Here is a 26169-nt window from a genome sequence, read left to right as displayed (position 1 = left end):
TTTCAAATTATCTCAGTGTTACGCGTTTGTTATCATATTTATTCTTTGACACCTCAGAACTGGCCATTAAAAATTTATGATATGGGTAAAGGTTTGTGCAGTTTGAAAAATTAGCTTTTGCGGCAGCCACCTGAACACTCCTCGTATTTCACCGTGCCGTGGGCTGTCAGGGAAAGGGTAAGGCGGGCCTAGCGGAGCCGGGAGAGGCAAGGAAACTGCCTGGGGTTTAGCTGACAGAGGAAAGAAGCTGCCTGGTTATTACAGGGAGGAAAGAAAGAGGGACACAAGTCTGGAACACGATGGGAAAATTAGATTTAATGGGGAAGTTTTCGTTAGAGGTCATAAGGCAGTTGTTCCCTGCTTGAGCAACTGTGTTAGGGCTGGACCACCTCCACGGGCAGGTGGGCCCCGAGTCGTTTGACGTCTCGAGCTTTCTACTCCTCTTCCTATAAAAATCAGAAGAGTGGTCCAGGGCAGTAGACACTATTTTAGTAGCCTGCTTTTGCTTCAGTTGCTCTTTCTGGATGTATTGTGAAATTGAGGGCAATATTCAGTTTTTCCTAAGTATTTTATGGCTGTGGTAGGAGGGACTATAAATGTGCAGGGTTACGAGCTGGATAAAAAGAAAATCCTGGGTTTGCCTGGAAGGACAAGAAGTCCAGCAGGAAATCAGATTACTTCTATAAAGAAGAAACCTGGAGGAACCAAACTGGAGGAAAGGGAGAAAATGTTATATAGAATCCAGAAATGAATCCTTTTTTTTTTCCTTTGTGTGTCTGTGTGTGTATAAGATTTGAATGATTTTTAAATGCAGTAGGATGGAAGTTATGACTTTAGCAGGCACCAAGGTAGTACTGTTATTAGTATTTCCTTTTGATTCACTTATAACATTACTTACATTATAATAGAGTTTGCAGCTTGCCTTTAAATATAAACTGTGGATAATTTTATACCCTGAAATGCTGAATGACAAATTTAATGCATAAAGCTGGACCGTTCGGAGCCATAGCCCATGGAAGACAAGCATTGTTCAAAATAAAACCCCCTAAGAAAAGGTCCATAAATAACTGTTTATCAGATTTTCAGGCACATTTGTTTGGATTTTTTAGTGTGCTTCAGTTATGCAAGAAAATGAACGTGACGTTCTTCAGTTGCTCTGACGAGGATAATTTCAGAAACACTGCCCTATCATTCCACAGATTGGCACCTTCTCCTTCTTCGTTGGAGCGTGGTTTTTTCTGGGGCACCTTTTCTAAGCAAAACTGCCTGTTTTCCCAGGAGTTTTTTCACACCTGTTCAGAAAGGGAAAATGAGGGGGTGTGGGCTGGGTTGGGTTAGAATAGCAGGTTTGACTTGGTGACTATTTACTTTTGAAGTCAGGGAGTATTTCTTTTGTCAGCACAATGGAGAAGATTGCAGGATATTCTAAATGATGTATTTTCTCTGATTTTAATCACACTAACCAGATTGCTGCCTCCCAAAGTCATTTCCACACCAAACCTTTCCCTAATCATGTGGACTTGAGATGCTTTCCTAATCCAGTCAGCCTTCAGTGGTGTTGCGCTCAGATTTTTGTATTTGCTTTTGAAATAGCAACTAAAATCTGAACAAAGGTTAGAGTTTGCGTCTAGATTCATCACTGCCTATGATGGACATATCACAGTAAAGCATAAGATGCCTTTACCAATGAAAGGGGCCCTTGTCTTGCTGAGAATGCCTGTGGAGAATTGAACATCAGGCTGCATTTAGGGACGGCATCATCGCAGGGACATCCTTCTTCTTTCTCAGTTGCCCATATAACTTCACGCTATGTGAAAGCGACCCCACAGCTTTAGAGTCTGTCCTGTAATACACAGGAGCCAGTAGCAGCTGAGTGCTGGAGAGAGATACCAGGGAAGGCTGTGGATACATCCCAGGCAACCAAATGGCACAAACGTGGCTCCAGCAGTATGCCCTCTGCTCAGGACCTGGGAAGAGCTGCCCGTGCCAACCCAAGGATTTGCTTGTCGTATTGATGTTGTTCCGCTGCTTTTTATCCACTGGTGACTTCTTCCAGAGTAGACAAGGTCACAGTTCCCATCTTAAGTAGTGGGTGGAGGTGTGCACGTAAGTGTTTGCACGTGTGTATGTGTGTGCGTTGAGCTGGCGTGTGTGGTGAGAGGAGAGGAGGCAGCAAGAGAAGTCAGCAAAAGCCCTTCTGGTTTTCCTCTGCATTCTTAATAAAGAAGTTATAAGAGGGCATATTCCCAGTCTCTTTCTAACTTTGTAGATCACCTCCAGTAGACAGATTGTCTTGTGGACCACTTCCCCTCCCCTTGGCGATCAAATAACATTCCTGTGGTGACTACAGCAGTTGCTTACATGGAAAAATAACATTAGGAAAGTATTTAATGTATTTTTAGCTGCCTTTAAATGCATTTTAGCAGCTGGAAACAAGGGGAGTTAGTAGCACATGACCTGCAAATTCTCCATAGACCACCAGCAAGTGTGCGGAGAGCCACTACTGGGAGAGGGACCCCAGTCTGGGAAACTTTGGATCGGGTGGTCACCTCTAACCTGGGGTGGTCACAGGAAGTCAGGAAAAAGGTCTAACCTCGATTTTAGTGGGATGTAAATGATAATGATGTGATAAATGACCAGTGCAATTTTAGATCCTTTTTTTTCCCTGATCTGGATTTTGGAAGATTTTACGAAACATTATTTTGACATGTTTCAAAGTACCTGGGACTTTTTTGAAAAGCTTGAGAAGATTTTAGAGTCTTGAAGTGGCAAAATATTATAACTGTAGAGACTGGTGGATAAACTGCAGCTAAGAGAGGCACCAAACTAATAAATACCACTTATTCCATCATGCCAAAAATCGGGAAAATCCTCATGAAGAGCAAACCTCTCATCAAACATTAGTGGAAGCTGTCCCTTAAGGGTGCCGTGCCCCAAACTGAGGGCTCACTGACTTCTCTAAGCGCACAGTTGCTGAACCGGGGGCATCCTTTCTGCACCGTTCTCCTCCTCCCTACTCCACTCTCAGCGCAGAGCTACGACCCGGCACCTTGACGTCAGGCTCCCCCACCGCCCCAGCCCAAAGCAAGTACATTAATATTTCTGGGAAGAATATACTCAACAGATGGAAGTTTAGTACTATTTTTACCGTTGCTGGTGCAGCGAATGCAGAGAGCATGATAATTGATTATCTGGGACAACTGAAATGCACAGGAACTGGAATTTCAGGGATTAGGGTCTCCCCGAGGAGTTCCTTCAAGTTTCAGTGACAGGAGAGAGAACCTTTGTGGTGGAAACGGAAACACGGCTTTCTGTTCCCATCTGCAGCCGGCCTCCGGAGACAATGATATTAAGGGTGATGTGAACTTCCTCTGTTCATCACCGCGGGACGGGAGCCTGGGCACAGTTATCTGTGCTTCTATGGCAACGCTCTTCAACTTCTCCTCACTTATTTTTTTTCTGTCCTGCCGGAGATACTCAACTGATGGCTGCGTTTAACGTTGGCTGGGAGGTAACGGTCCCGTGTTTCATCTGTTTTCAAGGACATTTATGGAAATGAGGTGGCAAATTTATCCTGGGTAAGCAGGCTAATACTCTGTCACTCTGCATTACTCAAGTGGCCGTCGCTCTTTGAAAATAGGTGTTGGGTGTTTTCAGCTAAATGGCGCTGAACTTTTGTAGACCCAGCAGTAGGATTTCCTTGCAAATGCATTGTCCCATTTTAGTGTAGGCTTTGCATTAACAAGTTCTATCTTAATAATTATTCAGTTCAACCTGTCTTGTGACTTATACTATCAGAAGATGCTGCACTTAATATTAAAATGTAAGCACAGATTTCTTCTCCCAAGCTTACGGCTGCATAAAAAGACTTAGAGTGAAGCGAAGAAATCCCCTGTCTGGATCAAGATAATTTTTCTCTGAGACTAAGGAGAAACAAATATCTGCGTGCTTGGGGGGAGGAGGAAATTCTGCTGCAGATCATTCTTCCTCTGTCTTGTTAAAAAAAGGAATCTTGACTTAATATATATAGTCTGTTTCCAAACTATTGGCATCTTTCACAAATATAGGCTGGCTGGCTTACAACCAGATAGCACAGTTTGTGTAGCCAAAGATAGTTGTCATCGTGCACTTATTAATGAGTACACATATCTCTGAACATCAAATGCTGTGCTATTTTCAGAGAGGTCCTTTCAGATCCCCTTTTCTGTTCTTTTTAAAATTATTTTTCCCCTTACCCTCCTGCCATTTTCCTTCGAAGCTCAGGAGTAGAAAGCAGAGGGAAGGGACCTGGGAAAGGAGGTATTCACATCCGTCCAGCTTCCCCCCCACATCAGGAGCTACTCTGTGCATGCCATTCCTGACAGATGTTTGCCTAATCTGCTCTTAAAAAACTCCAGTGATGGGGCTTTGACAGTCTCCTTAGGCAATCTGCTCCAGAGCTTTGCCGTACCTATCATTAAGAAGAATTTCCTGATATATAACCTGCAATTAAAGGCCACGATTTCCCGTGCAACCCACCGTCGGGCTGACCTTACAGCCAAGCCAGGCCCGCCAAGCTGATTGCAGTTTCCTCGCTAGATCTTCCTTTCCAGTGCTGCCTCTTGCGTGAAGGGCTCTCTTCTGCCAGGAGCAGCCAGGGCGGTGCTAGTGCTGCCGGTTTTGTCGGGTGTCCAGCGCGACGTCCCATGGGCGGGCGATGGGCAGGTTTCCCTCTCGGATCCCATGCAGCTGACGGGAAGGCGGCTGCCTGCCAGTAGAGCCTATTGAATTAGGAGATGCAGTAAATCCCGGGAGAGCCGCTGCCACCGTGAAGTTGCAGCCGTTTTGCACTGATAAACCTAACAGCTCTCACCACGGTCCCAGGCCTCCAAACAGGAGCTGAAGCCTTTTTTGTCCTAGAACAAAATGTGCTGTGAGAGCGGTCGTGCCATATACTGCATATATGTAATCAGTTGCATCTAGCACTTTGGACATACATTTTTTAATGAGACCATTTCTATAACGATTTTAACAGTTCAAAAGCATTTAAAAAAATATCAGAGAGGTCTCAGTTTGGGGTTTTCTTTTTTTTTCCTCCTTCCTTTTAAACAATAGCAGATGAAATATATCCCATGGCAAGCAGGCCTGGTGGAGAAGCGGTAGGTGCCAGCCTGCTGGGAAGGCAGGTCGAGATGCTGGGGAGCTGAGGCTGACACTGGTGTGCATCGGCGATGGAGAGTGAGTCGTTGTAGATACAGGCTCATCACAATATTACCACGGCAAGAGAAACTTTTTGAATGTGCCTGGAACTATGCTGAATATTGTAAGAGTGTTTACTTCTGCAAATTATGGACAACTGGAAGATGGTAGTAATGATGGAAAGCAACTGGAGAATTAGCCTTGACTGCTAAAAATAGGTATTTTTTACAAAGGAAACCAGCTAGCTAAACTACTATATACTTTTGCTGCCTGAATAAATTACAGCAGTATGTAGCTAAACAGGTTTAAAGACTGGGAAATTTTGATGACATGTTAAGTTAAATAAGGTTCAGATCAGTAGGTAGGGGGGCATGTTGCCATCAGCAGGGGTGAATAACCTTGTGTAACTGGCAAATTTGGTAAGCAGGCCTGTCTCTATATTTTGACACAGGCACTGCAAACACCCTGATATCCATTTCATTTTACAAGGTGCGTGCGTGCACCAAGATAATGCTCCAGAGGGTCACTGGCAGGTTACAATGTGCCAGCCGTCACGTGCACAACGTCTAGAATAGTGCCAAGATACAATTTCAGGGGGCTGGGGGCACCGATAGCATTCAGAGCCCCACGTAACACCTGTGCCCCACACAGCATCTCGCTGGCTCTCTGTCACTGAGCATCCCCTTGGCACCCGTGATCCGGAGCTGACAGGTCCTTTTCTATTTGTGCAAGGCAGTTTTGAGGCATTCCTCCCCCTACCCCAGTTGTCTTCTAGATGACCTGAAAGAGCTGCAAGCAAGTTCCACATATTCCTTCATGGAGGAGAGGAAGAGACAAAGTTTGGTTTTAAAATGTGAATTGAGTGGTTTGTTGTGGGTTTTTTTTTTTTCACAAAACATGTTCAGGTTTGAACTGTGTGTTCCACGCAGCATGGGAGGTAGATTTATTGTGTGAGAGAGGTTTCAGTTTCAAACTAATAATTAGAAGAGTACATTTAAACCTTTGTCGATATAAAAGTGATTTCAGGTGCTCAGGAATGCTCTGCCTCTTCCTTGTGGTTTGAAGGAAAAATTTTAAACATTTTCCACCCCGCAGCTATTGAGGGCAGTGAAAGAAAATACCTATCAGCTGCTAGGAAACGTACAGAATAAACTCGTTTCCCACTTCCCGCCGCTTGTAATAATCATAAAGTGTAGGTACTACTCGAAACATACTTTTGGACAAACTTTGCACTTTCAAAAATGGTATTTTCTGTCAGGCAGAGTTTGTTCATGCCCCACGGCTGACAAGCAGAGGCCCAAGTCAAAGCCTGCTGGGGTTAATGGGCCTTCCATGAGGTACAATCCCTTCATGTTTTCCAAAAGTTCCCTGGTGCTGTTAACCCACTAGCTCCCCTTTCCCACCCCGTCTCCCCAGGGAGAGGCAGACGCCTATTTGAAGGCAAACAAACCGTAGAGCCTACAAGGTGTAAATATCTTTCATAAATGCCAACGCTGAAAAAGCCTGGGTGCCGGGAGTGTGACACACGATGACAGGCAGCTCACGCCGCGCGAGGGGGGAACGATATGCCAGCGCTGCCGCAGCCGCCGAGATGCGTATGCGTTGCACCCGGGCATCCCTGGACCCCTCTTCCAGGTAGGGGGGAGGGCAACACACACATGGGGCATCTGGAGGGACTGGGAGCATTGCTGCCTGCTCCTCACCCCATCGCCTCTGCCCGCTCCCCTCACCCCCCTTCGCTTTCCTCTCCGGTCGACACCCCCCTCCCCCTCTGCCCTCCTCCTCTCCCCGGCTTCTTCGGGCAGGGGCTGATTTAAATAGGTTGGCAGGGAGCCAGGAGCTCATCATTTTAATGCAGTGTAAAATGGAATGTGCATAATTATATGCAAGCCATATGTGAGGGAGACAGCTCAGCTGTGAATTTCGGGAGGCTGTGAGAGGGAGAGAGCGAACAGTCAGGGATCAGATGAGATGGAGCGGAACGGAGTGCAAGTGTCACCCAAATGAACAGTGTAATGAGTGTCTTGCTGACACTCCTCCTTTCACCTGCTTCTCCCTTTTGCTTTAACTCAAAAGCAGAAAACGCTGTAGATGAGAAGGGAAAAATACTAAGTGCAAGCAGGATTGCTAATGGGCTCTGGTAATGTCTCCATTTAAACTTCAGCTTTCTTAATTAACAGTGTAGTTCCAAATAACCGGTAACTTTTAATGCATCTTTGTCATTAAATATTTTGACCGCATTTGACTGAAGGATCATTGTTCTCGCTAGATGATTGCTCCTTTCAAAGCTTCACTTAAACATGGAGGGGGAAATCCGTTTATCTATAATAGTATTACATGTAAATTATGAGTATGAAAACTTATTTACTCGGCCTTGCTGTTAAACTGAAAATACAAGTACGTTATCTAGGGATTGCTTAAGCATGTCAAAAAGTTTAAACGACTACGAATGCAATGTAATCTTGAAAAATGCAATGGAGTAAGTTGAAAAACCCTGAGTTACTCACAGATTTCAGCTCAACTATTTCATTTTGGGTTTGTCTTTTGTTGTTCTAATTATTACAACACCATGAATTTGCATGTTCAACCTAAGCTATGTAAGAAAACAGCATCCCAAGTTCTCGTATCTAAAAGGTGTACTGCGTATTTAAAGAAACTTTTTAATGTTGTATTTTGGGATTCCCGTCTGTTTTAATGATCTGAGCTGTTATGCTTTTAGCTATTTTTTTTCCTTCCATTATTTGTAAGTCCCTAAATAGGCCATTATATTTCCCTTCAGGCTAGAGATGAAGATGGACATGCTGAAAATTTTCCCCAGCAGCACTATGCTAAGGAAACTCCAAGACTTGCCTTCAAGAATAACTGCGAACTACTTGTAAGAATAACATACTTACAACAAGTCTAGATTGTTACTTTAGCACAGTGAAAACCGGTGTGTTTTTTTTTTTGAAAGGCGTTTGTTCATTATGACATACATTATGAAATATGACAGGTTATTTTTTTTTCCTGTTTAGTGTTCTAATGCGAGTTCTGCTATCCATGAACAGTTTAAGATCTGAAATTGCTTGAAAAATCTCTTATATTTGATGACAGCACGTGAATGGCCTTGTATTACCTTGTCTCTCGCGGTAAATCAGGGAGAGCCATGCAGGGAGCAGCTGGTGATGCATGAACACCCTCCAACCCCACCCCACCCTGAGGTGCCCCAAAACTCACTCTACCATCTACCTTCTAGCTCTGCCTTGTTTTCAGGCAGAGGCGCCGTGTTGTGTTCTGAGGGCATGCAGTACTCCCTTTAGGGCTCACCTGTTCTTCCCTTGCTAGCTGCATGCACGAGCATCCTCTCCACTCCTTTCCTCTCCTCTCCTCTCCTCTGCTGTGGGGAAAGAGCGAAAGCCAGGAAAGCACATACAGGGAGCCTGGAGTGTTTACAAGCCGTAAGAGAGATGATATCAGCTGTGAAAGGATCTCTGTTCCAAGGCAGGGTTAATTCGCTGTTCATTTTAGCATTTGCAGCTAGGCAAGATTAAAAGCGAGCAGGGATGCCTATTATATTTCTATTAAATTAATCTGTTGGGACCTAATGTTCTTGATTAGCTTGCGAAAATGAGTGCTCCACGATGAGTTTTTCTGTTTGCCTAAAGTAAACAGAGAATGAATTATAACACGTTTAAGAGAGATTCAGGCATGGCTTTGGAAAAGGGAGTTTCAGATGAACTGGTAGATCTCTCCCTTGCATTTGCCTTTCTTCTCAGCTGTACTTAAGTAGAATGTATCACTTGGGTAAGTGGGCATATTTGTGGAGAGTCAGAGCAGGGGATTGTATTTTGAAACACCACCACTTTTTTCTCATTAAGAGACAGGTGGCAGTGGAGGAGCAAGCAGTGTTTCCTCTGCATCAAAACCCAACTCTGCCTCCCCCCATAGAAGATGCAAGGCCAAACACTATTGTCTTGGTGTCCTGGGTGCAGCATCCAGCAAAGTCGAGGACATAACCCAGTTCCGAAGCTGGACCCCAGATTCAGGCAGTTGATCAGAGAACCCCAGACTGGAGAGCAGCAGCCACAGGTGTTGGCCAGCCCCCACTCCTGGCACTGACCAGAGCACAGAGTATCTTGGCCACACCTGAATTAGTGGCACGCAGGCTCTCCTACCCCTCAGGTGTCCCTCAGGTGTCCCCTGTGCTGAACCATCCCCTGGATAGGTACCAGTAATGCTTTTTAAGAGCCACAGGTGTCACTTGGAAGGGTCAGTTTGTTCCCAGTATAATTCTCCCCTGACAAAAGCAATGTGACCCGTAAGACCTGATGTTGCTTCCTCTTAAACCCATTGCAAAGTTCCTGGTGATTTCAGGGGCAGCAGGGTTACGTCCTAAGGGGAAGAAACTAGACAAACACAAAAAGCCGGTCCCTGGTGCAGTCACAATTCATGTGCCAAATAAGTGAAACTGTTTCTGCAAGGCCATGCTTAATTACTGTGCCACTGGTCAAATCCGGCCTGATGAACACACCAAGATGCCCCTGAAGTCAGTAGGGCTTCTTGGTGTTAGAGGGATTCAGGACTAGATTTGGGAGTCTACACAATACAAAACAAGTCATGTATTGCTGCAATTGAAAATCTGCTTTGTTTTTAGTACAAGTAATCAATGAACCAATTAACCCCTTTGTGTTATCAAATCAAGCATTCTTTTAATGCCCAGTTAATTATTCATCTATTGATATGCATTTAAGTTTTTGCTTTATTATATCACTCTTGTACCTGGCAAAAGCTCAAGTCATCCAAGTTAGTCTTTCATGTGCTTTTTTGGCCAAGTTTCAGTTCTTGTTTAAGGAAGTAATAAAAGCAATTTGACAGAGTTTTATTTTTCCTATGCTATTGGAAACAAAATTGGCAGGGATGTAATCTGTACTGAATTTGTATGTTAAAAAAATGTAGACAAATAATGAATATGTACCTCTGCTATCTTTAAAGATGCATTTTAGGAGCTTTCAGTGAAAATGCGATGTTGAGCCTAGGGCATGGTGGGGAGGGGGAACCAGTGTTATTTGTCGAAGATGCTGTGTGTTTCACAGAGAGGTAGTGGGCTTCCTTCTACATTTTTAATTTGGGGGAAACAATGCTGTATTAAAATGTGCTTGAGAGTAAAGAGAATTTCACAGGAACCGGGAATTAGGATGGCATCTTTCTCCTAACGGCTAGTCAGTGTTCCTATGTCTGTGCTAGAAATTGTCTCCTTGGAAAGGGAGAGAGGGGAAGAAATATGAAAGGAGGGGGGACAGCTGCTTCCTCTAAAGAAATATTTTCACAATGGTAAAAACTTACCCAGAGTCTTAACAGTGCAAGTCAGATGCTGGCGGAGTGAAAAGCTGAGATTTTTTTAAATGAAAGAGAAACTGAAATTAGTTTAAGCTTTTGAGAATCGGGAAATCCTTTGAGTTTTCTCAGTGCAGTTGAGAGTAAGTACTGTAACAGCCTGTCAGGTGAAATTGGAGGCTTCAGCTCAAGAGTGCTTTCTTTGCTTTAGGGTTCAGCTGCCATTTTCCAGCAGGGTTTGCTCGGGCAACCTCAGGCTCCTGTGTTTGGGAAATGCTCGTGCTGGGAGGGTGCTGCCGGGCGGGATCCAGGGGCTGGGGCGATGCTGCTGGCTCTGTGTGCCAGGGCTCTCCCACAAGAGCTGTGCGACACTGGCTGAATCTTAACATCCCAGGTCACAGGCACGCCTGGTGAGCTTTAACTCCTCAGCATTTGGGGAGACTCGGAAGCAGTAACGTAGAATACTACAAGTGGTGTGCCTTCTTGCTTGCTTTCCCCTCAGAAGGGGAGATAATGTTGACAGTGAGGTACAGCTCAGCTGTGCGTTTGGTTTTTTGAGAGAGAGCAGGCGAGAGCAGCTTGATAGAAAACAGGAGGAAGAGCGAGGTATTTAGGCAGAAGATGCCCCTGAAGTGCTTACAGGAGTTCTGTGCATTAAGAAAAGCAGTGACAATTAGAGGTTTTGGTTGGTAAAGAAAGCCATTGTGCAGTTACAGGATTAGGTTAAGGTATTCATTTCCCACGCTAATTCCAGCGATGTTATGTCATGCCATTTGTTGTAGAGCGCAGAAAACAAAGCGGTGAAGATGCTCTAGTCAACAGGGATGTCAGATTTACCTTGTGAACTTCTCAATATTTTTGGGAATCGTGTTTAGCTACCCATGATAAATACTAGGAACTACATAAAACGAATTTATTTTTAAAGAGCCAGGCCAGCTTGCTGTCTCGGCCAGATGTCCAATCCTCTCCCATAGGCGCTGCCTCAGGATTTGAATTTCTTATTCCATGAGTGGCTGGAAGCTTTTTTCTTTCAGGCACATCTCTTTGTTTCCAGAAGGAAAAGGCAGAATTTAGTCCTCTGGAAGCTGATTGTCAAGGAGCAGTGCAGTCCAGCTAATAGTGGATGTGGGGAGAGAGATGGGATTAACTGCAAAGAAAAGGGTAGGCTGGAGTGAAAAGGCCAGTGAAAAGCCCAGATCCCTGGCTCTAGCTGGCTGAAATTCCTGAGCCATTGCCTAGAGAAAGGGAAAAAAAAATCCATCTGGCACCTACCCAGGTTAGTCAGGGTAGGAAGAGCCATGCTTGGATGCCTTTTAACAAAAGTGGGAAAGAAAAACCAACAGTTCATCCCAGTTACCCAGAATATTGAGTCAAGGCTTCAGATTGGCATGCTGCTGTATGAGTGAAAGAGGGTTTGATGGGTTAAGGAAATTAAATGCCAGGTTGCTTTCCAGATCATTTGTTTATGGAGATGATCTGAGTACCACCCACTGCTATGGGATTATCTGTAAAGCAAACAAATAACCAAACTAAACATAAACACCCTGAAAAAAAAAATGTTCCCAGTCCCACACCCAGCTGTGATCCATGCTTTTCCTGCAGTAAAATCATGATCTTTTTCTCTTTGAAATCAAAAAGTCTGCTCCTAGTAGTTCTGCTCTGGGAGGATAAAATCATGAGTCCAGTATGCAGTGGATTATAAGGTAGTCCTGGTGCTTGGAAGCTGTGATGTAAAAGACACAAAATAATACCTGCTTGTTGTTAGATTTAATGCAAACTCACCTACAGCCAGTTATCTCTATAATCAGTAACAAAAAGAGGCAGAGAAAGCTCTGAGAACACATCCACAACTGAATCATGAAATGCAAAACATTCTCCTATGAGACAGGAGGCTATGGCAAGGCTGAGAGGAGACGAGCTACAGCTGGTGCTTTGCTTGAAGTCATGTTGCTTTGCTCTGCTGCTCCAGCACTTGAAGCAAGGTCGGGAAGCCTGGCACATGTGGGGCACATGTGGGGCATCCAGACAAAGCAGTGAGGATGCAGGCAGGTTCAACTCAGCGTTACGGTACTGGAATGTGGGAAGGATTTTGTACCTATAAGACTGATTTTAGAAAGCACTGACAATATCTGTGATCAGCTGAGGCCAGTAGGTTGTGTAGTCACAGTCAAGTTAAATGTAAATATACATTTTGGTCTCCTTTGGAGGCTCTGAGAGTTTCAATTTCAGAAAGTGAAGTTTGAATGCTTTTTTTTTTAAGGTACCTGAGCAGTTTCCTGTGCCCCAGTGTCAACCAAAACCGCTCCTTGTTAGTGCTTCAGTGTTAAAAGAAAATACCTCAGTCCATTTATATCCACAGTGCCTTCAAAGGAGGACTGAATTAGGATTGGCTTTGCTCATCCCCTCTTTCGCCTTTTCACCCTTTTTGTCTCCTATGCAGACTCCTTATTCTTAGCAGAGAGGAGAGAGAAAGCAAAGACTCCTCCTTCTCTATGTAGCTGTGCCTGATTCTTCCTTCACTCAGTCAGGTGCAAACCAGCAGAGGCAGAGTGTTTCCTTTATCCTGATCCAAGCCTTGGGATGCGCAGAGCTTTCAGCTGGAAAGCTGGACCAGGACTGGCACCTAGCAGCTCTAAGGGATGCAGGGCCACATCTAGCATTTGAGCTACTGACTGTGTGGTTCAGGAGGCGATTTTGCCACCCCAGAGAGGCAGGAGGGGAGATGGGAATGAGACCTCTGACACCCTGTGGAGCACCAGCTTGTAGAACGGCTGGTACCAAGCCTGCTAAAAGTTAAAACTTCCACGACAGTGCCTGTCTCTGTTTCAATATGACTCAGAGTTTGCTGCATCTCACTGCTGGTGCTATTTCTTGGTGGTTTATCATTAGATTTCGTCAGTCTCTTGCTCAGTTTGCTGTCGCAGTCTGAGAGCAACTGGTACTGCTCCATCAGCTGTGTCGTGGTGTACGCAGTGATTCGAGCAAATGGCTGTGCAAAACCTGCAACAACCCATGAAGAGCCCACCATTGATTTCAGGGAACTTGGGATCAGGCACAGACAGCTGTCAGAATGGCAGCTATGGCTCTGGAACAAAAATATTGAGAAAAGCAATTGTAGCAGTGAATTGATACTGATGTTCTTTAAACCTCAGTAATCTTGGCCTCATGAAATTCAACCTTTCTTGTGACTGAAATAACACTGAGGCTTAGGTCATCTCATAGACTAATTGCCTGTAACATTTCATTTTCAAAAACTAAATTGTTCATGAGTTATAGCAGAGTATTTTAAAGAGAACCTCCCAAAATCCCACCAAAAAAAAAGAAGAAAGCATTCTGTTTCTTTTCAAGCAAAGGCAACAAACCAGGCAAAATTATTGCCCTTTTTTTGGAACTTAATTGCTGCCAGGCTGAACAAAGGGCTGTATGGTGTTCACCTTATGCACATGCCTAATTCCACGGCCGCTGGGTCAGCTCACTGAAAAAAAGGCAGTGCTCAACCCACAGGCAGACTTGTGGTCCCGGGGGGACAGGGGAGCCCTGACACCTGGCTCCAGGTGACTCTCCCTGCCCGGGTGCAGGTAGGCACCCGCGGGATGCCTGATAGGCATCTTGCTGGGCTAGTGCAGGACCACGTACAGAGCTGCAGCCTGCCAGCCGCCCCGCGATACGCTGTCCCCGGGAAGAGATGGGCTCTATGCCTGTCTACACAGATCCATTTACTGTTTCAGAACAAATGCGTCCACTGTCTTGCCTGGTGCACGGGCTCCTTCCTCCTTGCCCTGCTTTTTAATTATATGTTTTTCTACCCTGTAATGGAATTGAAGGCCATTGCTTGCGTTATGGCAACATGGGCTGGACCTGGGAGGCTTAGGGCCTGTTCTTGGGCCTGCAGCAGACCTTCTCGGGGGTCTGGCCTTCTGTTCCCCTTCCCCTGTCCTGCACCACCATCCTGCTAAAGAAATACGCTGTCTTTTTTTCTTGACTCACACCATGTTTAGGATTCCACAACCTCTGATCCAAAGCCCAGTGAAATAAAATGGGATCTCTCCCATTAAGTGGGTTCTGAATGGCACCCTGTATTCTGTAGGCAAGGAGAGGTGAATGACTCCTTTGAGATGTCTTTTCCCTCTCTGACCAAAAATTGCTGTAGGCAGGCTAACAGCTAATTTGAAGTGTAGAAAACATGATTTTTAATAATAATATTTAAGCTGAAAGCTGCAGGAACTTATAGAAAATACAGCCATAGCCAGTGTGAGATAAAAGCTCCACCAGAAACAAAACCCAAACCTCACCCAAACCTCATCACTCCACACTCACAGGGTCAGTGAGTGACCATGACCTACAGCATTAAGGAGGGCAAGGGATTCCCTTCGTCTCCCACAGAGGTGGGCAGGCCCGCAGAGGTATGCAGGGGAGTGCCATTAGCCCTTGAGAGCAGCAAAGAGGGTAAGTCTCTGCCAGTTCCCAGCAACACATGAAACAGAAGGCATAAAATCCCCAGGAGCATGTGGTGCAAGGAGAAGGGAGGGATAAAAGGAGCAAAGCTGCCCCCGTGGACAGGGATACAGCTTCCTGCATGAGCAGGCGGGTACCCCCAGTAGCTCTACACAATCCTTGCCTTTTCAGTCCAGTGAACAGGATTAAGGAAGACGATTCAGGGAGCTAAAGAGATGGAATAAAAGGTGGGACAGTGGGCAACACGGGACTGGGCAGTGGGAAGGGGGCAGATTTGGGAAAGACCATGGCTGCTGACAGTGGGTGTTTAGTCTCCTGGAGCCAAGAGCGAGTCATATCCCCTTTACCTCCACACTTACCTTGGGTATGCTAGAAATAGCAAGCAATTTTGCCCCAATGTCTCAAGTTTAGCCTTTTCCTTCATACTAATATAGGACCATTGTTTTAGGATGTGACACTCGACACTTTGTGAGGCCAAGCCTGCCTTTCCCCAGAAGGAGACATGTTTTCTAGTTTTGAACATCACTGGCATTATTTTGAGAGAGAAGCAAAATGCATTTGTTGAAAAGGAAAATAATTAAAATCCCATTACAGCTCCAATTCTGTCATCTTCCTTCCCAGAACAAGCATTACAATTTTTATTAATAAATGTGCAATCACTGGTGACCTCTGAATAATTTGTCCAACCTTAATTTCTCCGCACTGCAATACTGTGTTGTATTACTCTATTTTTACTCTTTGCTTTCCTCATTTGATGTGTTTACTGAAGTTATAATTTTCATATTAAACATGTTCTTGTTGAAAAATTGCTTTTTCAAAAACAATTTAAAGAAATACTAATTTCTTTATTGACTGGCAATTTAAACACGTAAAAAAGTTAAGAAACTGTTAGCTGAAAATGCATTTTTAGCAGGCTAATTTGTAATAATGATTTCAAGACATCTGAAAGTAAGAAAGCCTTAAAAAAATGGCCCATCATCCCCCCACCCAAACCTCTATAAAACTGAAAAAAAAAAAAATAAATTCAGGTTTGTATGCCTTGGAAAGAAAACCAGTTGTGAATCGTGGCTTTGCTTTATGAAACTGGCATTCATAACCAATTTAAATAAAATTCAGACAGTTTTTATAGAACGTTGAAGAATAAAGATATGCCTTGTTCCAAGGGAAGTGAAGTGTGGTGAAATAAAATTCATCAGATTTCCTTCCACGTAAACTGGAAATAAAATTTCCAAAGTCATCACCCAGAGCTATAAATATTTTCTTCTCGGGGTCTGTGCAGGAGATGCAGATGGCTCAGTAGGGCCCATGGGGCACCCTGGCCCTACCATGGAGGAGCCATCCCTTTGCTCTGCATCTCGCCATGGCTGAACCTGCAGCACAAGCTCAGGACATGAAATTGGCTTTAGTCCCCTGGTACTCAGGTCCTTTTGCACCTCAGCCCCTGGCTTTCACTCCTGCAGGGTGTAAATGAGAAGGGGTTTTGTCAGGTCTGAAAAGATGCCTACATAGAGCAGTGTGACTTTCTGTAACGGTGTGGTTGTCTTATGCCTTATCCTGCTGCATGCGTTGTCCTCCCCATTAAAGAGGAAAAGAGTTTGAAGGCTTTGACCTCTTTAAGAATCAGTGTACAGTGGTAAGAGCTGTATTTTGCAAATCAGGAGCCCGTGCTGGTTTTATTTCTCAAAGTTAACATCCAGCCTGTGGGAAGGAGGGTTGAGAAGAGCCTGGCCTCCATTCAGCTGGACTGCAGGGGCAGGGCTTGGGGTTGCTCTGGGGTATTGAGTGTATGACACCCTCTCTTTGGGAATATCCAGCACTGTGCAGGGCTTCCAGGAATGATGTCCTGAGCAGGCAGATTAATGCCATGCAGTTTTCTGAAGGCACACCAACAATATGTCTGCAAGGGGCGCACATCTAACTGCTCGCTGCTACCTGTAGCAGACACCTTTTTTACATCCCAGCAGTGACATGTATTATATTGCTTTCGGGATGGGGAAAAAAAAAAAACCCACCCAAAATATAAATCCTGCATTTTATTATAGAAGTTAATACCAATAATTACTTAAAATCTAATGAATTTCAGTTCTCACTTAATTGCTTTTGAGTAGTTCACTTAACTTATTAAAAAGAAGCAAGGACATATTCATTTAATGAGCAGCAGCAGCCTTGGCCTAGCATCTGCCTACATTCTCTTTTCAATTAATCAATTATAGTCCAATGGTGTGTAATTACACATTAAGAAAGTTATTGGATATCGCAGCATGGCTGTCCCAGGGGGCTCATGAATACACTAATATAACACACCTGTAATGACCTGTTCTCAGATCTGCAAATTGCTCCCATTTCTCTCTCTCTCTCATTGCTAAATGAAGATGAGAGCAATTACCATTAACTTTTTGAGTCACATCTAGTCAATGAGAGAGAAAAAAGATCCCTACCAGCATTCATAATAAATCTGCCTGTTGGTACTGAGTATTTTAACTGTACCAGGCATCGAGTTGGAAGGCAAGAAAAGCGCATCGGGGTCGCGCAGAGTTGTGGGAATCCGGGGCTGGTCACAACTGAGCACATGCTTCACCTGTAGACAAGAGGAACGGGCTAGCAGGAAAACCTCATCGGATCACGTCCAGGTGTAATTTGCCTGGCTGGGTTCGAATCAAACCAAACTCTAGAACTGATCCCTATGCAGTGGCTCTAAGTCTTCGCATAGCAACTAAGCCGTGTAGCTGTTGTGTTGGGTGTTGGGCTTTTTCCGAACGCTAGAAAGAACAAAATTTACTATGTAATGGCAGAAAGGCTTTGGTGGTGTGAGAGGATACAGTCATCAGTGCTCCCTTATTAATGCATAACAAATGAAACCAAGGAGAGACTCTTAATCTGCATAATGAAGTCTGACAGATTCTAAATTGGTGATTTAGTCAACTAAAAGGTCCAAAAATGCTCCATGGAAGTGAGCTTTTGATGGCTCTGTAAGTCTAACGGGAGATGATACCTGTCAACATTTTTGTAAATGTTGTCTTGCACAGTGTGATTTCGATACGCTGTTGTCTCTCTCTCTCTGGGAAGAAGAGTCTGTTTCCCTGCATGAAGTTTTCTTGCTCGTGCTTTCATGTGCAGACCGCGGTCTTTCAGGTGGGTGTACGTGCAGATCGGCGTGCAGCGATATCTTGCGCACAGCTGTTCTTCACAAGCAGGGTCTGTTTAGCTTGTAGTAATCTGAATTATTTCCGTGCTGTATGTCTTGCACCAAACTAGTGTTGACAACTTCAGTGGTGCTTTTTTCAGGCTGAAAGTTACTTCTTTTTTAAGGACCACGCGCATCTCCTTGTGTCTCCTTGATATTCCTCAGGATAACATTCCTGTGGGATTCAGGCGCTCAAACATTGCGCTCAGTTGCATTCACAGTGAGGCAGCGGATGTTTCAGTCTGAGCTTCAGCTGGGTCCATGTTTCACTCTGGTTTTCACCTGTGCCATGTTTCTTCCCAGTTCCACGGCACCCTGTGGTTTAGGACACGGTTCAGTCCACATGCCTAGCTGTAGCATCTCAGTATTTGACATCTGGGCTGGACTCTCTTTCTAGGTCCCACTGATCACAGAATCACAGAATATCCTGAGTTGGAAGGGACCTATAGGGATCATCAAGTCCAACTCATGGCTGCACACAGGACCAGCCAAGTCAGAGCAGATGACTGAGTGCATCGCCCAGATGCTTCTTGATCTCAGTCAGGCTTCCCTGGGGAGCCTGTTCCAGTGCCAGTTAATGGAGGAAGTTAACAGAGGAAGGCAAGCACTTCTAGAGTGTGGCTTACTCAAAATAATTAGGTGCTGATTTAGGTTTGGTTAAACCACCTTTAGATGTGGCGGTATCTGTTTGATAAGTAGATATATACCTTCCACATGACACCTACATTTTTGATAGCTACAGTCATTGGTTGAACTGTTTATCTCTGTATGTGTCTAACTTCAAGCTTGCACATAGAGCCACTCCATTCATGCAGAGGGACAGCCTGTAAGCTTGAAGTAAGGTGTCCGCTAACTTTGTGTTCAGATGCTTGGTCTCCAGCTTTGAAATGGGGATGCTGTTAGTTAATTGCCTTTGCATGCAATTTGAGGTTCAGATTAACATGTTAGAAGTGCAGAAGGATAGCTATTATTTAATGTTGTGTTATGCTCCAGATAGCTAACTGTAGCACCCTTGGTATTTGCAGAGAAGTTCATTTATTATGAATTATTCTCTGAAACAATAGGAGAAAACAGGTCCCAAAGGTTTTCTTTTTGGTATTTAAAACCGATCTGACTGCCCAGGCAATGCATGGGAGCTGAAGCAAGCAGAGCAGCGAGTGATCAAAGAGATGAAAGCGTGCACATGCAGTGCTCTCACATTGTGCTCAGCGCACAGCTTCGGTTACTCTCAGGTCCAAAACTCCATTCTGCAATTTTTTCTTTTTATTTAATCAGTGCCTGGCTGATCAATTAAAATGTTTTAAATGAAGTAACACGATTATAGTCTGGAGCTTTAATACACAATACAGTATTTGGTTCTCCAGGCTAGTTAAACATGGGTCCTACAAAACCTGCCAGTTGGCCCTAAAATGGTGCAGTCTTTGTGTGCCTGAAGGGGCAGAGGGTGGTGTTTCCCTCAACTGCAAAAATCCATTCCTAGCTTTATTCTCTGCAAGAGGTTGTAACTCTTGGCATGTCACTTTCCTTAATTGAGCAATAAACTCGGTATTGTACAAAAACTTTTCATTACAAGGAATAAACATACTTCTTCTAAACAGGCAGAGGAATAATTGACCGCCTGTGGCCGGTCCTGAATGAACAATACTGCACGTGCCACCAAAATTAATGTCTCCTTAGTCAAGATGTGAAACAGTAATTTTCTGTGAGATTTTTTTCGTTGTTAGGAAGCTAACACAGGTGATACATTTCCACTTTCTAACAACGTGGATTCCCGACTGCCATGGGCAGAAGTGCCTGGCACTCGGTTCCTGACCCTCTCTCTGTCTTTGGGATTCAAACAGCAGCTTCATTTGCTAAACACAGTAAGCGGAGGGCCAGATTCTGGCTGCAGCCAGAGATGCCTCCACATCACTCTGGCAATAGAAAGAAGCCTTGAAAGGTGGTGTGTGTGTAATGTGCTCCCGTGGCCCTTTTCTGCTGCCAGAGTGCTGTGAAGGAGTCTTGAAGTGGATGTGAATCTGTCCCAAACACAGGTTTAGGTAATGCCGGAAGATAGTGCCTAGGACATTGCGCCAGCATCTCGTGTTACAGCTGGGCTGAAGGATGCTGGAAACTAAAATATTAAAGAGCTGAGAGATTGACTTGGTAGACCGAAATAGTAAGTGCTTCTCACTTGGTTTTCATTTTGCTTTAATAAATCTCTGGGACTGTATCTCATGTAAACCGCCAGATCCTTCGGGATCCAGTCTCTTCTTTAAATTGGAAGCTGGGAGTGGCACGAGAAAAGCACACTGGTGGGGCTCCCGCGTGTGCACGCGGAGCTCGTGCCCGGCGAGGAACAGCATCCTTGGCAGGTGCACACACACCCTTAGGGGCACAGGGTCTGTGCACTGCCTGGAAAATGTGTCCAGTCTTAACTCCTGCACATCCTATTTCTTCCTTTCTGAGAGATTGCAGAGGGTTTGTGTTGAACAAGTGCTTTTCTCCCCAGCAGGTGTGCTCAGTGTATGCCACAGGGCTCTGTGCTGCCATCCTCCTTATTCACTGCGCCACGCTCATGTAATCAGGGGTTACAGCTGATGGGCTTGCACAGTACATCAGTCCAGCTTCAGGACTCTTCTTCCTCCAGCCACAAACTAGGATGGAAAGTGTCCCCAGTAGCAAGGCAGGGCCAAGGCCTGGATGAGTGCAAGCTGTCCAAAGTTCAAAGCAGATTAGCTTGAGATCACTGTGGTCTGTGAAAGGAAATAACCAGAGGGCCTGGCTGCTGACATGCCCCCCACATAAACGAAGATACTTGCCCTCATTGGTCATCAAAATCGCTTCTTGGGGACTTCACTGAAATCTCAGCTGCCCTCTGTCACCACACAGCAGCAGCAACAGAAGTGGCAGCTTCTCTCCATGCAGGAGAGTGAGCTTTTCCCCCGCAGTGCCACCCTGGTGAGATGTCTCCCTTTGGTGTCCCTCAGCTGTTGTCCCTCTGTGGTTCCCTCTTTGCTCAGCAAGGAGGTGGAGACTGACAACCGACTGTACTGCAGCAGCCTGCTTGGGTGGCCTGGCGTATTTGGGAAAGCAGGTTGTGCTTGCCTCCAATGAATTTACTATAATCCCACCGTGGTTTCCCTCCAGCTCAGCTGAGTCAGTGCGAGAGCTGGGAGGAGCCATCATGTAGACAAGTTTGGCCCACTTTCCCCCCACCCCCCCGTACCGTTAGAAAAACCTGCTGAAAGCAAATCTGATGAACACAGCAGAGAAAATAGCTCTGCTGTAAAACACTGAGGATTGCCACTAGTGCAGGTACGTCACGAGGAGAAGTGGAAATGGCTTTTTGAATTTTCACGGACTGATGGGTGCTGCAGTTCATGCTCTGTGCTGGCTGCCTGCGGGTTCCTAGGCGCTGAGCTAGCAAAAGCCTGCGTGGCCTGGGGGATGTGCCTTGTATTTTCAGGGCTGCTTTTTCAATGTCAACGTGGCAGCAGAGCGGTACCACAGTGTACTGCCACAGCAAGAGTGTCCTGGGAGGTACTGCATCCCTGGTGTGCAAAGCCCCGGTTCTGGGATGAATTCAGGTACCCATGGCAGAGGTGGGAACTGCTGCAGGCATGGGGACCTCCCAGTGCTCCCAGGGTATAGAAAACCACAAAGAAGGTCCAAAATAGCCTGGATGTTGTTGATCCTCCAAGAACTCCACGTAGCTGTGTCTTAGAAGAGGAATTTGTAGAGTGCTGGGACTGCGGCACGCAGAGGGAAATCAGAAGTGTTTAGATGTCGCATTGTGCGTTTTCTCACTGCTGCTTGTTTCCCAGGTAGAATTTGCTCCTCTTCGTAGCTGTAAACACAGTTCCCCGGGTGAGCTCTGGGAGGAGCAGGTCATGCTGAATTTGAGACAAGTTCTTCATCTGAGTATATATAGAGAAAAACCAGAAATGGAGAAAATTTCTTAGTTCCTCCAGCCGGTGCTTCGATTCTGAAGCATATCTGTAACGTGCTGTAGGCTTGGAGCAGGAGGAGCAGAGAAAATCTCTCTCTTTTCTGTACATGGAGATTCAGTGAGTGAGTGTTATGATCTGGTCTGAGAAAAACCTCTCCACAGTATGGACAGTGTGTGCTCTATTTTAGACAACCTCACTGTTCGGTGAAGGCGTTAGGGGCATTTTGAAGCTGCGCCTGGCACCCCTGCCTGTATGCATGATAAAGAGAGCAAGTGAGGAGAACAGAGAGAGAGAGAGAGAAGGGCACAGACTTTTGGTGAGGACAGGGGAGTGATTTAAGGTGCTTGCGACACCACGTGAACCTCGCATGGTTATTATCTTCCTGAGCATGATACACCCTGGAGGGAGGAGGGTGGTGGGTGGAGATGGGGTGAAGGGAATGAAAACTACCTGCAGCCATATAGCATCTGAAAAATTCCAGAGACCATGCCACTATTTTTAGCAAAAGTGCAAACAGTGATAGATGCCACAGGGCTGCTGTCACTAAAATTTGGCTATAAGCAACATATTCATATTTAAACAAGTCAGCTTTGCACATTGAAATGAGCAAACACTGTCTCTGTGCTTGTTTGTTTGCTGTGCGGAAGCCATCAGCTTCACTCCTTATCCCTCCACCATGGTGGTGACACAGAGTCACAATGATGGATTGGCTGTCTATCTAGCTTATCTGCAAGGCCACAAAACATTTATATCTTACACGGCGTGATGGGCTGTTCTCGTGCAGTGGTGGAGAATAGGAATTTGGGGCTGCCCTTGCCAAAGGACCGTCTCCCGCAGAACATTGCCGTTCCAGTAAGCTCACTCGGCGCAGTCTGTACAGCTAAGCACATCCACTGTGAAACCTAAGACTGGGATGCACATGAATAAAATCACACAAAATCCAGAGAGGAGCGAGCATCTGAGAAGCTTTTGAACGTGGGGGGCAAACCAGCAAGGATGGAGTTCCTGCAGTTTCTCTCCTGCTTAGAGGGGGCCTGTATCACCTCTGGTAAAAGGCTTCCAGCTTACACCAGCATTATACTTGGCCAATTATCTTATTTAGGTATCTCGTATATATTTAGGTCTTGAAAAGGTCAACAGCAGAGCACAGCTAGGCTGGGTTTTTTGAAGCTATAGGACTGGAAGCTTTGCTTCTAGCATCATTAGAAAATAATTGCTTGCGAATGTCCAGGGATTTGAATCTGCATGTTGAAGCTCTGAAAAGGAGGGCAGGAAGGTTTAAAACATTATTGAAACAGCTGCTGCTGCTAACGTTACACTCATTGCAGACGCCAAGCAGGGAGCGAGTGGTGTGCACCAGGGGAGCACGACGGCTGTGCCTCACCTGCCTCGGTACCCTTGTGCTGGGAGCCTGTCTCCTGGGGATGCTCCTCGTGTGACCATCCCCAGCACGAGCACCCCCGCCGCCCAGAATTCACCCAAGCTGGCGTGCGCTTTTTGAATGCTGCAGCGAGGCAGGGATCATCCCCGTGTCACTCCAGCTGAGCTGTTTTCACCTCAGGATATCTGCTATTCTTCCATTTTAAATTATTTTTGTCCTTTGTTTTTGGTGTTCTGCCGCTTGCAGCTTTTTCCTCGGGTCTCTCTTCCCCTTCTGAATATCTCTCTGCCTTCAAAACCATCTTTGGTCTTTCCTTTCAGTTCAACTGTCTTCTTCCTCAGGTCCATGATAAATCACATCATTTATTTTTATGACCCCACTCATGTAGTCTTTGGCTCCTCAGCGCTGTTAGTGGCCTACAGTCCCCTTCCCTAAATTTTTTAAGGCCCAGATGTTGCTAAATGTGACTCATGACACCTAAAAACCTGTCAGTTACCTGCCGCTGCTCCCAGCTTGATTTCTCAGTATGACCAAACTGGATGGTTTGTGATTCTGAATGCAAGTCCTGAGTTTCTTAGAAGGAAAATTGCCTCAGTGCCTGGTGTTAGACCAGTGCTTGATGAAGTGTCTGTGTGCTCCTCAAGTCTGCTACAGATATATTCCCAGGTCACAACCCTGGCCAAGTCTCTGCTCCCCATTCAGAAAATGGGCATAATTGCGCTTCTGAAGCTCGCATGGAATTGTGACAACAAATTCCTCCTGCTTGTTTTTGCCTTTACCTCATCCCTTTTGTCTTCGTGGTTGTCATCTGGGGTAAAGCGCCACCGAATCCGAGTAGCCATGGTCAGTGCAAAGCTTATGCTCCAGGCAGCTGGTCCAGCCACTCACCACATCCAAACATTGCTGGTAGCAGAGAGTTGGGTTCATTACCATTCGTGTAGCAGTCTCCTGTGCTTTGAGGAGCTTCCTACGCTACCTGTGAAAAGCGAACAGAGAAGTTTCCAGGTCAGGGTGAGCGGTTATCGCAGGACAAAGAGGTGTAATGGCCTGCTGTGAGGGCTTGCTCTGCGGTGGGCCGTTAGCAGACAATGTGGGGCCTTGTACATACCAGAGGGAGAGGAAGGGAAGCAAGGCAGTTGCTGTGTTTTGAAAACTCATCTCCAGGTTTCATCCCGGTTGTCCCTGGTCTTTCCCTCACCCTCCCCACTTCAGTTCTGTGACAATAATGGAATAAAGGCGTGCAAGGTGAAGGCATCCTTAAGGCTGTCGCTGTTGCCAAGTAATGCTCATAGCACTTCCTCACTCACATACCTGCTTCTGAACACTAATGTCATTTAATTATTGTGGTGTTGCAAATGAAGGTGCCCACACACAAATTCAATGCGGATGTAATTATTAGAGGTGGAATGCCAATTAAGCACACACCAAAAGCAAGCAGTGTATTTTTGATTTCTCATCTGCTTTATTATCATTTACCTCACATGCCACAGACAGCACAGCCTGAGTCAGGAGTAGAGAACAAGGCCTTTTTACGTAAAGCTTGCTCTTAAATCTACACCTCACAAGAAAACAGCAACTGGCACCAACCATTTGTTTTTAAAGTACAACCAGGAGCATAGTTTTGAAGCATTCTTCGTCTCAGGTAAGGAACACAAGGGAAGTGTGGCTTTTGGTAGGCAGATGCATGCCTCCAAACAAAGCACTGAATGCAACACCGTTCACATGCATAAAAGATGTCAAAACGCCTTCAGTGAAAATCCAAATTAACACTGGGAAGAAAATCCATCTTGTGATCAGTTTAAATGTTTTGGCCAAGTCTGCTGAGGAGATCTGCAGGCATGGGCTTCAGCAGCTAGGGGCGTATTGTCTGCCTACCAGCTAATTACTGGGCTTTTCAGTTTTCAGGTATCTCCTAGCATTGCGTTTTTCAATTCTAGTTGGTCAGCTTTGCATTTCGGGCTGAGGGAGCACAATGCTGGCAGAGCATCCCACCTTGTTGTGCAGCCTGGGCACATTCATAATGTTCTGCTCTCCCAACCTGGGAAGAGTCCCTCTTTGAATCCAGCACACCGCTCGCCATGCAAGCAGCTCATTATCCCAGGCATTTCCAGACTAATTTATAGGACATTTGGTTAATTTGCATAAGCCATCCAGTACACAGAAGATGTCTCCACAGTAAAGTAATATGCCAAAATCGGGATTTATGTGAAAACATGAATATGGGGGGAGGGGGGCATTTTTAAGAAGCTGTCATTAGCAGCAATCTCTAAAGGAATACCTCTGATAACAAGTCACAGTATCTACCTCTCCACCTACTGTATGTGAAGCTCCCATATAATTTTCTGCTTTGAATCTTGCTCTTCTTTTTATTAAGATGGGGGTTTGATCCTTAAAACAGCCTTGAAATATGAATACTCAGAGCTGTTGGCTTTGTCTAAAAAGGAAACAAAATCCCCCAAACTGAATCCAAATGGAGGGCTGCACGTTCAGCTATCACTGTGAGGAGCCTCATGCGTCCACTGCTCTGATTATTACCTTGACACCAGAAACAGGAGGGCCTGTAATCCTTGAAACAGCTGACATCTGAAGCGCTGATTCTTCCTGTGCTTTGAGTTAGTCGGTCCTTGATCTCTGTGCCTGGCATGCAAGCCTGGCTTTCACTGAAACCTGACCTCCTGGTCCCTTCTTCTGCAGCCCTGTTTGTCTTCTGCAGTTCAGAAATGTGC

At 45.4% G+C, this 26169-nt stretch overlaps 1 protein-coding gene across 1 annotated transcript in view; it reads left to right on the top strand.

Annotated features, from left to right (window-relative positions):
- Nucleotides 1-26169, top strand: part of SOBP (sine oculis binding protein homolog) — a 116536-nt gene that overhangs the window by 57030 nt on the left and 33337 nt on the right. Inside the window, exon 5 of the mRNA XM_084261548.1 lies at nt 7958-8053. Within this exon, the coding sequence (XP_084117674.1) occupies nt 7958-8053 (96 nt within the window). The remainder of the gene's footprint in view (nt 1-7957; nt 8054-26169) is intronic.

Source organism: Gallinula chloropus, assembly GCF_964237585.1.
Source record: "Gallinula chloropus genome assembly, chromosome: 3".
Classification (NCBI taxonomy): Eukaryota; Metazoa; Chordata; class Aves; order Gruiformes; family Rallidae; genus Gallinula; species Gallinula chloropus.
This window is presented reverse-complemented; position numbering and strand designations above follow the sequence as displayed.